At 39.4% G+C, this 15,761-nt stretch overlaps 1 protein-coding gene across 2 annotated transcripts in view; it reads left to right on the top strand.

Annotated features, from left to right (window-relative positions):
- TTC13 (tetratricopeptide repeat domain 13) overlaps nt 1-14,648 on the top strand; it is a 39,988-nt gene extending 25,340 nt beyond the window's left edge. Inside the window, exons 15-23 of one of the 2 annotated variants that reach the window (XM_030448360.1) lie at nt 243-335; nt 5,401-5,484; nt 6,113-6,197; nt 8,575-8,681; nt 9,317-9,452; nt 10,110-10,189; nt 11,343-11,421; nt 13,513-13,592; nt 14,412-14,648. In XM_030448360.1, coding sequence (XP_030304220.1) covers nt 243-335; nt 5,401-5,484; nt 6,113-6,197; nt 8,575-8,681; nt 9,317-9,452; nt 10,110-10,189; nt 11,343-11,421; nt 13,513-13,592; nt 14,412-14,535 — 868 coding nt within the window. In that variant the 3' untranslated portion in view covers nt 14,536-14,648. Of the gene's footprint in view, nt 1-242; nt 336-5,400; nt 5,485-6,112; nt 6,198-8,571; nt 8,682-9,316; nt 9,453-10,109; nt 10,190-11,342; nt 11,422-13,512; nt 13,593-14,411 lie in introns of both variants that reach the window. The other variant, XM_030448359.1, reaches the window with a different exon arrangement.
- The last annotated feature ends 1,113 nt before the right edge of the window (nt 14,649-15,761 follow it).

Genomic DNA, 15,761 nt, shown 5'->3' on the forward strand with positions numbered 1-15,761 from the left:
GTTGGAAATAGCATTTTTAAAGCTGTGAAAGACCTTAGGATACAAAAGCAACCAGTTGCAAGCTCCAACAACATGGAATATTCATGACTTGGGTTTTTTCTTAGGAAAATTGCACATCCATTAAAATAAAGTTGATTTTTTGTGATCTCTGAATTCTACCTTTTGCCTGCAGTTGCTGTATGAACAAAGCTTAATTAAAAATACTACATGGAGTGAAATGTTAATGTCCTCTGTCTTTGCAGGATAGCTGATCCTGACCAGCCTGTGCTTTGGTTGGACCAAATGCCTGCCCGGAGCCTTAGCAGAGGTTTCAATAATCACATTAATTTAATCAGGTAGGAGAGTTTTACCATACAGCCTTCTCCCTCACTCTAGAGGATGTTGTACCAAAATTTACTGGCTGTTCATGAAACAGCAGATTACATTATTGAATTTTTTTTTGCATTTATTGAATTTTCATGTGCTTGTTGTCTTGTTTCAATGTTTATTTTGCATTTTACAATGGAACCTGGGGGGGTTTGTGCACTTCAAATTGTCCCTTGTGACGTTTCCTTTTTCTCCTGACTTTCAGTTGTTCAACTGATCTGACTAGGATCCAGAAGATGTGGGTTTTTTTAATGTTTTTAATACCCAAATTACCTTAATTATACAAATTAGATTAAGTTAATCACAGTTGTAATTTTTACAAGTGCTGCTTCACAAAAATAGTGGCAGCAGTAAGGAAACACTGCTGTCCTTTTAGCTTTAATACCAATTTACAATAGCAAGGACAAACAGTTCTTGTAGTGGTTTTCAAAGCAGGCCAAAATGAAGAGAAGAAAGACAATAACCTGTGAAAAGTAAAACTTTCACCTTTGAACAAGGGTAAAATTTAACATTCAACCACTGTTGTACGTTCCATCTTCTCCCATGCTGCAAGACTCAGAACTGTAGCTGGTGACAGTGCTGCCTCCCATGAAGTGGTAGAGGTTTGAGAGACTCAATGTGGCAGCATCACTGTCAATCACAGGAGCAGAGTGTGTTTGTGTAAGTAAATATGTAGCCAGGTTTCATCCTACTCCTTCCCATCCATGGGATGCAGTCAGTCTTGGATCTGTCAATCTGCTTTTTGTATTTATTTCTTTTTTTGTGTGTGCTCTGGAACAAGGAGGAGAAGGGAAGCAAAGCCTTCCTAGGAATTTCAGGCAGAGAAAAAATCCAGTGCAGCATTAAACTCCCTACAGATCAGTTGCAGGACATGCTGTTCTTCATCAGTCTTAGGCTCAAGCTTTTGTCTTTCTTCAAGGCAAGTGTTCAATTTGATCTTTAAGCTCTGTCCATCTTTTCTAACACATGATGCAGCAGAAACCACCACTCTCTGTACTCTGAGACAAGAATGTTCCATACTTCATCTGTTTCTTCTGTTTCTTCCTGATACTGTTTTAAATGGAAGAGGAAAAGCTTAATTTCTAGGTGTGACCAGGGGAATTGTGTCCCTGAGTAGGATCTCTGTCTCAGCAGCTCTCTTTTTCACTGCCCAAAGTTCTTGACTTGTTTTTCTCTTTTCAGAGAATGCCAGCAAAACCCATGACTTACTTTCCAGTGGTTTTGCTGATTTCATAGAAAATGGAAATAAGCTTCCTCAAGCATTCAGCAGGACAGTCCCATAGTGAATCTAATTCTAACTTTTGTTTTCACATCAGCCTTGATTTTCAGGGATCTCACTGGCAGTTTGATCCCCCTTTTTCTGATTGCTAGGTAGTGGTTCTCTGAAAATTATTGATTTGGCACTTTTGGGGAAGGAACAACAGATCTGAAGCATTCTAAATACTGTTGCCTGAAGATTTAGTGGTACTTTAGTGCTGCATGGTCACTGCATACTTTTTGATTTTAGAAAAACACACGTTTTGATCATTCTGCATCCCAAGTAAAAGCTGCTTCCACTGGTCAGCTTTCCAATAGTGACTTCTTTCTGCTTTTGGAATCCCTCCCTGTGATTTCACATGAGGTGAGGGTTAAAAGAAATCAATATATTAAATGGTAATATACTAATAGGTTTATTTTATTTTTATTTTTGAAGCATGTTCAAGTCTATTATGATTTCAAAATGAGTTTGCTCTTAGTGGATTGTACTGATCTGTATAATCTTCTTGCATTACTCAACTGCAAAATGGCTGCTGGTTGAAAATATTAATAGGCTACAGAGCTAACACCTTTTTTTTTATAATATTTGAGATAACTTTATGGGCTTTGGACTCTTTTTCAGGAAGTTGTATGTTGATTTATATTAGGTTTATGATTTGAAAGTTTTTCTCATCACTGTATGACTCCAAGGCTGAGCATGGCTGCCTGAATCCAGGTGTAACAGTGGCAAATGGCAGCCTTAGGGGTTATTAAATATACAAAAATATAAACTGTTCAAATAAGTATAACAAGAGCACTCGGGTGTTCTTTTAGTGTTCATATTGTATCTAGTCATGCTGAGCTCAAACTGTCAGAGTTTTGCTTGGTGGATGCACTGTGCACCAGTAATTTCTGGTGTCCAAAGATATTTGGAGTGGCTATTTGTTAACTTTTCTATTTCCTCAGACTTCTTTGCACTTGAAAGTCCATTCTTGTTCAATGATTCAGTGAGTCTTGGCGTGGAGGCACTGAATTCAAGTTTCTTTTCCAGAGCAGCAAAATGTTTGGAGAGCAAACAGAAAACAAAAACTTATTTTGTTTAGAGTCAATTTGGGGACCTTTCATTAAAGGATATATTGAGGAGCATCTTGCACTTCCCAATGTTTGACAGGCTTCCAGTTATTAATGTTCTCAAGATACAAGTATCATCTGTCAGTGCTTCTCCATGGGTCTTACAGATTTACCTCCTTTGTGGCTTTAAGTGGTCAAAGCTTCCAAGTGTCATTTAAAGCAGAGAAAATGTTTTTTGCAAGCTGAAGTTATTTTCAGAGGCAAAACACCAATTTCAGATCAGCCAAACAGTGATGTTATACTGAATATTCTCATTAAAAAAAAAATGAAGACACTCTTTGGAACACTGCTACTTTGGAATTCTTGGTGGTAGTGTTGTTTTAAATAAGTGGAAAAGTGGGAATAAACACAGAATCACTTCTGACTACCCACCAGCAGCCTTTTCTTGGTATTATCATGGAATGGGCTGGGTTGGAAGGGAGCTCAGAGATCATCAAGTCCAACCCTTGATCCACTCCCGCTGCAGTTCCCAGCCCATGGCACTCAGTGCCACATCCAGGCTCTTTGGAAATATCTCCAGACACGGAGAATCCACTACTTCCCTGGGCAGCCCATTCCAATGCCTGATCACCTCTTCCATAAAGAAATTCTTTCTAATCTCCAACCTAAACCTCCCCTGGCACAACTTGAGACCTTTTGTGCCCTCTTGTCTTGCTGAGAGTTGCCTGGGAAAAGAGCCCAACCCCCCCTGGCTCCAACCTCCTTTCAGGGAGTTGGAGAGAGTGATGAGGTCTCCCCTGAGCCTCCTCTTCTCCAGCCTCAACACCCCCAGCTCCCTCAGCCCTTCCTCACAGCACTTGTGCTGGATCCCTTCACAGCCTCCTTGCTCTTCTCTGGACCTGCTCCAGCACCTCAAGCTCCTTCCTGAACTTCGTGAGGGGCCCAGAACTGGACACAGGACTCAAGCTGTGGCCTCCCCAGAGCTGAGCACAGGGGCAGAATCCCTTCCCTGGACCTGCTGGCCACGCTGTTCCTGAGCCAGCCCAGGATGCCATTGGCCTTCTTGGCCACCTGGGCACACTGCTGGCTCATGGTCACCTTCCTGTCAATCCAGACTCCCAGGTCCCTCTCTGTCTGGCTGCTCTCCAACCACTCTGTGCCCAGCCTGGAGCTCCCCATGGGGTTGTTGTGGCCAAAGTGCAGGACCCGGCACTTGGAATGTTGAACCTCATCCCGTTGGGATCATCCCAACTCTCCAGTCTCTCCAGGTCCCTCTGCAGAGCCCTCCTGCCTTCCAGCTGATCCACACTCCCCCCAGCTTAGTGTCATCTGCGAATTTGCTGATGATGGACTCAATCCCCTCATCTAAATCATCCATAAAGATATTGAACAGCACTGGGCCCAACACTGATCCCTGGGGGACACCACAGCCGCCATTTTGATGCAGCCCCGTTCAGCACCACTCTCTGGGCCCGGCCCTCCAGCCAGTTCCTAACCCAGCACAGAGTGCCCCTGTCCAAGCTGGGGGCTGACAGCTTCTTCAGGAGGATGCTGTGGGAGATGGTGTCAGTTTACTGTTTCTAGATGTCCTTACAGAGTGACAGGTCCTGGTGAGATGTATTTTCTGCAATGCCACTAAAGGAAAATCCAGTTTCTTACACTGACAGGCTTCTGCCTGTTGTACTGATTTTTATTTTAATACAGATGGAAAGTGATGGGACGTACAACAAGGGCAAATCATGGGTTGGGGTTTGTCTTCATCCTTCTGCTTTCCCTACCTGCCTTTCCTGTGTGCAGAGATGTGGATGTGTTCTCAGTCTGTTCAGTTTTTAAAGACTGCTTCTGACATTATTTGGAGACAAAGCCTCCTATGGGGCTGTTGAGTGAGATATTAGACAGGGACTTAAGCTGCCAAAAATTATTATAAAGGAAAAAAAAAACCAAGCTACATGTAGACACCTTCCTGTGATTGACAGTGGTTTTGCTTCCTCAGAGAGAGGTAACATTTGCTTTATAAAATCTTGTTTTGTAGACTGGGAGAAGAGGAAGGAGTCCTACAAATGCAATAATGGTATGTAATTTTTCCTCTCAGAGTGGTTGTAATCCTAGCAGCTTTCCACCAAGTTTTGAGTGTTGGGTTTTTTGTTTTTTTTTTTTCCTTAGTAGCCCAAGGGGAAAAAAACAAGACCTTTTGGATGTTTCTGTTTAATAGTGACTGCTTGTAGCTGTTAGGAGAAAAAGCAAAATTATTTCAATATAGAGGGATATAGGTGAATGAAGAAAAATATTTGTGGAGTCTCAGAGAAGATCAACATCTGTTTTACAGATATCTGAACTGGAGGGTGTTGGGTCTCAAATCCATGTGCAGATAGAGAATTGCCTCAGAGTTCTGCAGGTGTAAATAATTGTCCAAGAAAGAGAATATCCTTGTAGAAATAGATAATTATCATGCAGAGAAGATGTACAGGACACAGGCCCACTGAAAATGGGGAAATAAACATGAAATTTAGTTTATCAGAGAACACTCATGGAATAGAGTTCACTATGGAATCTATATTCAAAATGAGGGATGAGCAGTTCACCACTTCAGACAAACCTCTCATTCCTTTTATTTATAAACCTTCTGTGGATAAAACTCTGATGAGCAATATTTGTGTCTTAGTGCTGGAATGTTGGATTAAAACCAAGACTTTAAAAAAAAACCCTTTTCTTTCCTTTTCTTTCCAGGGGACAGGTCATTAACATGAGGTACCTGGAATATTTTGAGAAAATTCTTCATTTTATCAAAGATAGGATCCTGGTTTATCATGGGTAAATTACAGATACATTTTTTTCTCTCTGCTTCAGTTCCCTGGTAATACTGATTTGAAATTCACATAATACTAATTTCAGAAAGTTTGAGAGATGTTTTCTTAATTTTATTATTTTCTAGGCTATTGAGTATCTCTAATTTTCTTATATCCCTTTGGAAATGCAAAATCCTATTCACAGCCCAGTAAAGAAACTTAAACTAATAGGAAAAAATATTGTGAATATGGGATACCTGGAAACTAATCCTGTTTGTTCATGCTTTTGGCATGAGTGAGTCTCAGTTCTTCCTAAAAAATAGGATTTATTGAAGGTGTTGAGTTTGCTCCTGGTAAAATAGATTACAGTTTCTCTCAATATTCACATTCATTTATTACATAGTTGTAAGAGCAAGCAAAAAAAAGAAAAGATAAAGCTGAAGTCTGAAGTTGAGGTTTGAAGCTAAAAAATAAGCTGAACTGATATAAGAGGAAATTACTTTTTGAAGAATAGAAGAATGTGTGGCCAAGTATGAAGGAACTAAATTTCAGAAAAGAAATAACAATTTTTAATAACTCATCCCAGCATAGCTAGATGGATTTCCAGAAATGATGCTTTCAACCATTGTGATAACCTATTTAATTTTTTCCAGGGCTAATAATCCAAAAGGACTCTTAGAGGTTCGAGAAGCTTTGGAAAAGGTACACAAAGTAGAAGATCTTCTTCCCATAATGAAGGTAAATTAAAGAGAAACTTCAAAATAGGATAAAATAATAAAATACATTCTGGGAGATAGCCACTTCCTCAGAATATGAACATTGAGTATAAGTTTAAAGTGAATAAAAATAAATGAGGAAAAATTCATAGAAAGGCTTTGAATATATTAAGAGCAAAGTTTTTTATACTCTTATCCCAACTAAAATATTAACACTTGAGCTGGACTTAAGGAAAAAGTCTTCCCCCTCTCCTCCCACTCCAAATTCATCTAGGATGAGCAGTGTGCTAATATTTGGGTTTGGGGAAACACTGTTACAGAATGTTTAAAGGATTGGACAGGGTTTTGTTTAGACTAGAATAAAATCTGGGAAGCAACAACCATTCTAAACAAAGACAAACTCCTTGCTTTCTTATCAGCTGGGTCCACACTACAATTTCAGATTTTGGCAAAGCTGAGGGATTGCCATAAAACAGAGCTCTCTAAAGATACATTGCTGCTACTACTGGTAGACTGGATTTGTTCATGGTAGTACTCATAGAATCATAGAATCCTGGCATTGGCTGGGTTGGAAGGGACCTCAGAGATCATCAAGTCCAACCCTTGATCCACTCCCGCTGCAGTTCCCAGCCCATGGCACTCAGTGCCACATCCAGGCTCTTTGGAAAGATCTCCAGACACGGAGAATCCACTACTTCCCTGGGCAGCCCATTCCAATGCCTGATCACCCTCTCCAGAAAGAAATTCTTTCTCATCTCCAACCTAAACCTCCCCTGGCACAACTTGAGACCTTTTGTGCCCTCTTGTCTTGCTGAGAGTTGCCTGGGAAAAGAGCCCAACCCCCCCCCTGGCTCCAACCTCCTTTCAGGGAGTTGGAGAGAGTGATGAGGTCTCCCCTGAGCCTCCTCTTCTCCAGCCTCAACACCCCCAGCTCCCTCAGCCTCTCCTCATAGGATCTGTGCTCGAGTCCCTTCACCAGCCTGGTTGCCCTCCTTTGGACCTGCTGCAGGACCTCAATCTCCTTCCTGAGCTGAGGGGCCCAGAACTGGACACAATAGTAGTAGTGCTCACTTGTGTCAAACAAATCCCTGAAGAGAAGCTACGTGGCTCCAGGACTCAATTTTTCAGAGTTTTAAAAATATCTATTATTAATATAAGTGTCTTCAAAGTACCTACTTCCATCTTGGAGGTCCTTTTTATGTTATTGTCTTGTTCTTGGGCTTGAAAGATGAAGCCAGAAGGATGCTGACTGAGCCTTAACAAAAAGATTGATGAAGAGGTAGTAGATGTTGTGGTGGGGAGACACTTAAGTGCTCCCTGTTGACACAGAAATGTGGAAGCCAGGGCCCTCTGGAGCTCCTGGTATGGCTCCTGTTGAGTTGTGGGCCAGAAAAAATGCTATTAGTGGAGTTAAAATTCTAAGTTAACTCCAAGAGGATGATGAAAATGTGTAAACATAGTGGGCAAGATGTGACTTATTTCAAAATTGATGTCTCAGCTGGCAGGAAAATATTCTTCCTGCTTTTCATAACCTTTACATTTTGCTCTGGTTTGAATCTCCTGCATCACGTTCCAGACTGTCTGGAAGTGGAATGCTTTTTCTTATTAGAGGCTTTTAGATTTGTTTCTTTAAAAGAAATGCAGATTCTCTTTAAACAAAACATCCTGGATCACAAGTTCTATCTTAAAATAAATAATTCATTCAGCACCATTGCATAAGAGTCATTAATAGTGTCTGTATAAAATGAATGTCTTCTGATATTGATGGAGTTTGGTTATTTGGGTAGCTGGGGAATGTTGTATGTCAAAAAGCTGAGCTTTGGGCTTTAGTTTTTGCCTGATTTATGCAACTCCCTGGCTCCAGTGCTCCACTCAAACACTGTAGCTTTGTAAGGTTTTTGAACTTTGTGATATTTTTCCTCCTGATGAGGATAAACATTAATGGAAACTGGATGACAGTTAAGAAGCTGCTGTGAGCTGTGTTCTGGAATCCCCACTTAGGCTAAAGCAGCTGCTCCTCAGTGTAAACATAAAACAGGCTCTCATAATTCCTCCTTTTGCATTTGCATTGTTACACCAAAAGGTTCCTATCAACAGGCAGCTTAGGGATCACTCTGTACATCTCAAACTGGTTTGTACAGTTGCTTTCTGTAAACAGGGCTGCTTTCTGTTCACTGGATGAAGTTGGATGCCAAGGAGCCTCATTCTGTAGCTATGATTCCCATTCAGTAGGAAATAAAGGAAAAGTGCAAGAATGGAGTTGACATTCTTTGTCCTGTTCCCTCAATTTGTCCATTTTCATTTCTGCTCCAGATATTTTAGGTCTTTCAAAGCAATAGCCAGGCACTCTGTTCACTCTAATATTACTTTTTTTATTTTTTTTTTTCTTTTGAAAGCAGTTTAACAGTAAAACAAGAGATGGGTTTACTGTGAACACAAAAGTCCCCAGCCTCAAGGATCAAGGGAAAGAATATGATGGATTCACAATTACAATAACAGGAGATAAGTATGTTTGCTATTTTTAGGGGTTCAGGGACATTAAATAATGAAGCATTTACTAGCAACTGATTTTCTGAAATGTAATTTCTACTTGAATAAAGTGGATTTTACTTTTCACTAGTGGCAATTTGCAAATATATATTTTTTTTCCACTTAGGGAGTTCTGATTCCTATTTTTTCCCTAGGAAAGAAGGAAGATAGATAACACTGATGGAGCAGGCCTAGTGGAGATGATTCTCTTAAAACTTAGCACTAAAGTGAAGCAAGATCTTGTTACTCAAAGTGCCTAAGGGAAAAAAATCTCAGTTTTATCCACATCAAAATAGAATTGTTGTGAAACTTTGTCTGTTATGGGGGCTGAAATTGATAGAATGGCCCAGGTTGGAAGGGACCTTAGAGAGCATCTGCTCCACGCTCCCTGCCACTCAGTTACTGAATGGAGTGGACATGTCTGTGATCCTTCTTTTCACTAAAGAATTGTTTTGAAGAATGACAGGAGACAGTTTATGAGTGGTGTTTATCTGCAGTACATTTGTAATTTACCCTGGAGCTTAAATGATGCATCAAGTTCTTGTTCAAAAAAATTTCTTACCTCTGTTTTTGTGTTGTTTTTTTTTTTCTCCTGTGTCACTTACTTGGTAGAGTGGGGAATGTATTATTTTCAGTGGAAACTCAGACAACAGAAGAGAGAACACAGCTGTATCATGCAGAAATAGATGCACTATATAAAGATCTAACAGCAAAAGGAAAGATTCTAATTCTGTCTGCAGAGCTGGGGGTAAGGCTGATTTAAAGGAAATCATGAATTCCTTGGTAAAACTTTTTGTAATATCTTCTGTTTAATACTCACTGTTAAAATAATTTTTGACAGAACTCTGAATAAAGTCAGCTGCATGTTTAAACTCAATTATGACAAATACCATAAAGAAGTTACCATAATTATATCAGTTACTTTAAAATTTGCTGTGTTTTGCTGCAGGAATAGAGACTCCAGGCAAGCTCACTATCACAGCATGTTCTGTTCCCTCTCCCCCCTTCTTTATTTTATTCCTGGATCTCTGTTCACTGTTTCATTATCCTTATAACCATTGCTTAGGATTTGGCTCATGGTGGCTACATAAAAATAAGAAGTAATGTGAACTCATGAGAAGCTCTAGAATTATCTTAGTTTTGATTTGAATTGCACTGAGAATCTGACCACGCCTCAGCTTGTACATTTTCTTCTTTTAACACAGTGTAGATGATTTGTTTTTCACCTAGATGTAACAAACCAATTTGCTTAAACACCTGTTAATCAGACTTCAACTTCTTAGCTTGACATTTTCCACATTCACTCTTTAAATATAAAACCCCAAATCACAGTCCTGTGTACTTAAATAGTACTATCTGACTGCTAAATGATCTTTAATTCACTTTTTTTTCCCCTCTTCCTTAGGAAGTAGATGCCATTTGCAACCTGATCCTGTCATTAGTTTATTACTTCTATAATTTAATGCCACTTTCAAGAGGATCTAGGTTAGTGATTGTCTTTATCATCTCTGTTTCAATGGATGCATACTACAAAATGCTCACGTGTTACAGTATCTTTATAATTATTATTTTTTTAATATCAAAAAAAGCTTTGGATGGAGCTGTGTGCCCTGCACAGTCTCATGTTGTGCTGCCATGACAATGGGCACTGACCTAGCACTGTTTTAAAAGCTAATTTGTAATTGCTGCTGGTAACTATTTCTAGCTGCATGTATATTTAGCAGGATGAGAAGTCTGTATTTATAGGCTTCAGCTCACAGATTGAAAAGTGTAATTTTTTAAATGGTAATGCTTGGGTTCCTAATCCATATTATGTTACAGCACTGTAATTTGACTCAAATTTTACTGAAATGTAAGATGAAATACACTTGGAGATACAATGCTAATAAAATAAACTGAAATATTATTTTAGGAATTTATTTCAACTGGTAGGGTCACCAAATGAAATCCTAGAGTGAAGTCCTATTTCTCACAGGTCTTTTCAAATGAAATTCTAGTTTAATCCAAATCTGGCTGCATCTGAGATTATTATTAATCTCTGTTCCACAAAGCACTGAAGATCTTTAAGCTTGTTATTAAGCACAGGCCAGCAGAAAATAAAATTTTAAAAAGTCCTGAGACTTGATTTTTATAATCAGACTTTGCCTTTTTCTTGCAGAATGTATTTATTAACAGCAATTATGTCTGAGTTTCACAATTAAAAATGAAATAAAATTAAAATATTGAATAACTGAACAGCTTTACAGTGCCTCTAGCTCTGTTAGAGCAGAGCTCATGAACTCTGCTGGGCTACAGCTGAGCTTCCTGGGAAAAGGATTTTGCTTTGTTTTCAGCTTTGTGGAATCATAAGAACTCAGTAAGTCTGAAGTGATGATTCTGAGTACTGCAGAAATGATGCTCTTCAGTAGTTCAACTCCATAGCATCTGAACTTCATTCCAGTGCTGTTGGAAAGTAGCAGTGACTTCAATTTTTGTTTCATGCTTAGTTTTACCTCTAAAATAAAGTAGATATCACAGTAATTTTTACTCTCCTATGGAACCAAACTAAATTCTTTTTGGTTTGTAGTCTGAAATAGCATTATGGAAAGACTTCTGCTGTATTTTGTTGATTTATATATATATTTTTTTTTTCTTTTAGTGTGATAGCTTATTCAGTCATCATGGGAGCACTGATGGCAAGTGGAAAAGAAGTATCAGGAAAAATCCCTAAAGGAAAGGCAAGTATCAGAATAGACTGGTTCAGTCTTGATGGACAAAATAATATTTGTAAATGGAGAGAGGAGCTGTAAGAAGGGAAAGGAGCTGCATGCTTGCTGACTGGAGATGGGGTAGCTGCATACTGTGGTGTCTTAGAGCCTGAAAGAGTTTTAAAAAAACTTCCTGGCCCCAGAAGGAAAGTTGATCTCTTTTCAGTTATCCACTCAGGGTGTGTTTTCTTCAAAACTTTGCTTCTCACTGAATTTCACTGACTGACAATTCATTAGAGACAGAGGTGCTCTCATCCCAGGCATACTGAAAAGGTAACCCAGCTAACAGACCAACAAGAAAAAAGGGAAACCCTTTATTAAGCAACTTGGGATAATATTCAGCTGCAGTCACTAGAAAACTAAGACTTCAGATTGAGCAGAATGCAGAAGGGAAGGAAAAAAAAAATCAAGAGAAGCTGCTCTGGTGAGGCAAATTGTAGCCATTTGCCTCCCCCTGTAGTTACATATTTTTAGCAGAATTTCTTCCCATCTTTCTTTAAGAAGGGTTCTGAGAATGCTTGGGCAGAATTAGAGACTTTGCTGCTGCTCAACAAAGATTCTGTCCTTGCTCTCAGTGTTTTTCAGAGCATTTGGGGCTTGGTCAGTGGAAATGTATTTGCAGCTTCTCTTGATTTTTTTTTTTCCTTCCCCTCTGCATTCTGCTCAATTTGAAGTCTTAGTTTTCCAGTGACTGCAGTTGAATATTATCCCAAGTTGCTTAATAAGGGGTTTCCCTTTTTCCTTGTTGGTCTTTTAGCTGAGTTACCTTTTCAGTATGCCTGGGATGAGAGCACCTCTGTCTCTAACGAATTGTCAGTCAGTGAAATTCCAGTGAGAAGCAAAGTTTTGAAGGAAACACACCCTGAGTGGATAACTGAAAAGAGATCAACTTTCCCTTTTGTTCTAGAAAGCCCTGAAAACAAGGAAGTTTGTCTTTTCAGTACAATTAACTCCTAGTTGCTTTTAAGAGCAAATTGCACTTGCTTAATAGCAAGGAAGTTTCTTTTTCAGTATGTCCTTAAGCTGGGATCATCACCCTTCTGTGGGAGCTGAAGCTAAGGTAAAAGACTCAGTGGGTTTTCTTAAGCATCATCTTAGGGCTCAAAAGGATATTTCATTTTCCTGACTGATTTTCTGCAGGCTACAGAGTTTCAGTATTACTATAAAACACCATTTCTGACTGACAGGAAGCTTTGAGGATATTTTGCATTTGAGTTTGTTGTATTTTTTTTACTGAAAGAGAATGCCTGAAGTGGAACAAAACCATTTTTTCACCAGCTGGATGAAATTGTTTTCCCTGGCTGAATACTGGGATTTTATTTATTTAATTTCTTTTTAAAAAACAAATTCCTTAGAAGGGTGTTTCTGATCCCAAGCTTATGACAGCATTCATCATCACACTGGTGTGAAGACAAGAGTGCTTTAATAGTCCAGAGCCTCATTATTGCCTGTTAGGTCACTCACTAGCCACAGCCAGTGTTACTTCCAGTATTGGATGTGCTGAGGTGTGCAAATCCACAGAGTTTTAGTGCCAGGGACAAAGTACTCTGGGCACAGGCTTCTCCTGTCTTACCAAGAATATAGGTAGCATGCTCTTGAGCCCTTCCTCAAATGCAGGAAAAGTTCACTGAACCACAAACATGTCAGCTGAAATGTTCCAGTCCTACTGCACCAATGTTTTTCACTGAACCTGGCTCTGCTGAAAACTTTTTAGCCATTGATAGGAAGTTGCACAAAAGTTCTTGGCCTAAAAGTGGTTGAATTTGTCTGAAAACTCACTGTGGTTGATATAGAATGCCTGGAAAGTCCAGTATAAGTCTACCAGCTGTGTGACACAAGATTTTGCACAATACACTCAGTAGAAATGAGGAATATCCTCATTTTATTTGGATGTTGTAATTTAGGGCTGAAAATATTATTTTCTATCACTGGCTCATTAGCAAAAATAAATGGATTTCGTGACAAAAGGAAGGACAGGTCTCCAAAGTCAAATTTATATGTCAGGAATATTTCAGGATGAACTCCTCTGATTTCTAAAGGTCTTTTTTATTTCATTTTCAGCTAGTTGATTTTGAAGCTATGACAGCACCAGGGTCTGAAGCTTTTAGCAAAATAGCAAGGAGCTGGATGAATCTAAAAAGGTAAATCTTTTTGTTCAGGGAAGGAAATAAAAGATGAAAGAGCTTAAATGTAAAATTTAAATCTCCCAATTTATATACACAACCTCTTTCTCTTAGTCTTCTGATTGTATTGGTTGGTTTTGTTTCCTTTGGGTTTTTTTTCCTTTGTTTTTGCTTTTTGGTTGGTTTGTTTGTTTGTTTGTTTTCAAGAGGTATCTTTACCAAAAGGGTACTCCAAGGAGCAAAGTCAGCTTAAGTAATTTCAACCCTACCTATGTGTTTCAGATCCTCTTAAGTTGAAATTTGTGGCAATCTGTAGCAGAGCAGATCAGGAAACTGATTTGTGTTAAAAATAATCATGCCAAAACCAAAATTGTTTTTAACTGAGATAATTTCATAGCCCAGTCCCTCCAGCAGTGCTGCTGGCTCAAATGGGTGATGTGTAATGGGCAAGGAATGAGCCATAAAGTGCTGAAGTTGAGCTATTTGATGCTGAGAAAAGTATTTCTAGAACCACAGCCCAAAAGACTTGAAGTAATAATACAAAGGCAATTAACTGGAGTGGCTAATTCCTCTGTGGCAGAAGAATAAGGTAAGTAAGAAGACTTAAAGCATTGAAATTCTGCTTTAACTTCTGTTAAGCCCTTTTATGTAGTCATTATGTTCATTCTGTGTAGTGGGAAGCAAGAGCTGCTTGTGGGCAACAGGTTCTTGACTTCAAACCCCAAATTTTTTTGGAGGAGGAGGAGAGGAAGAGAGATAGAAGCAAATGTGTTAACTTCCAGGTAAATCATCAAGTTTGTCAAAGGAGAAATAATTTTCCTTTTTTTCTTCTCTCAGTATATCACCTTCTTACAAGAGCCTGCCATCAGTATCAGAGACTTTTCCAACCCTGAGAACAATGATTGAAGTACTAAATACAGATTCATCTCACTGTCTAAAAAAAACTATAGTTGTTGTATAATTTATACAAATAAAAGGCCAAGAGGTACTGCTTCATAAATTATTATGAGGGAAAATTATGGTCAAAATGTTTTGGATTTGGGTTTTTTTAAGAGAATAAACTTATTTGAACAGTTATCACAAGAATCAAAGGGAATCTTTCCATTACCAATAATGTTCAAAAGGAAAAAAAAAAGGACAACAAGAAACTTCCATCACTGTTATGATCTGAATATATTGCTGGTGAGATTTATTAAAAAAAGAAAGAGAGGGAAAAGTAATCTGCCTTGGAAATACCACTGTACTACTTCCCATTTGGTTTTTTCCCAAAGCCTCTGTCTTCTGCATGGAAAACTTCCTGAGCTGTGTGATTAATTGGTAAGTACCCAGGCACCTCATGTAATACAACCCAGGGAAGGGACAGATGCCAGTTTAAAAGAAGGGGCTCCAGGAAAACATTTGGAAAGAAAACCAAACCAATGACCTGTTTGGAGTTAAGCTGTTGGGGAGTAAATGTCAGAAAAACACAGCAGCTCTTCCATCAGTCTCCAAGTGCTCATTGGTGGTGGTGGGTGGCAAAAGATTCCATGGATGGATGGATCTTGGAGAGCTTGTTCAGTTCTGGGCCCCTCAGTTCAAGAAGGACAGGGAAGTGCTTGAAAGAGTCCAGCGCAGAGCTACTAAGATGATTAAGGGAGTGGAACATCTCCCTTATGAGGAAAGGCTGAGGGAGCTGGGTCTCTTTAGTTTGGAGAAAAGGAGACTGAGGGGTGACCTCATCAATGTTTTCAAATATGTAAGGGGTGAGTGTCAGGGAGATGGAGTTAGGCTTTTCTCAGTGGTGACCAGTGATAGGACAAGGGGTAATGGGTGTAAATTGGAGCACAGGAGGTTCAAGTTGAATATCCGGAAAAATTTTTTTCCTGTAAGGGTGACAGAGCCCTGGAACAGGCTGCCCAGGGGGGTCGTGGAGTCTCCTTCACTGGAGACATTCAAAACCCGCCTGGACACGTTCCTATGCCAAGTGCTCTAGGTGGCCCTGCTCTGGCAGGGGGGTTGGACTAGATGATCTTTCGAGGTCCCTTCCAACCCCTAGGATTCTATGATTCTGTGATTGTTAGGGCTCCTGGAGTTGTTTTTTTGGGAAGGTCATGGAGGTTTCTGCACTTCTGGAGGGCAGAGCTGATTCATTGCAAACAACATGGACAGTAAATACCATGGGCCAATTTCTGATAGTGGTGGTGGTAT

Source organism: Calypte anna, chromosome 3, assembly GCF_003957555.1.
Source record: "Calypte anna isolate BGI_N300 chromosome 3, bCalAnn1_v1.p, whole genome shotgun sequence".
NCBI lineage: Eukaryota > Metazoa > Chordata > Aves > Apodiformes > Trochilidae > Calypte > Calypte anna.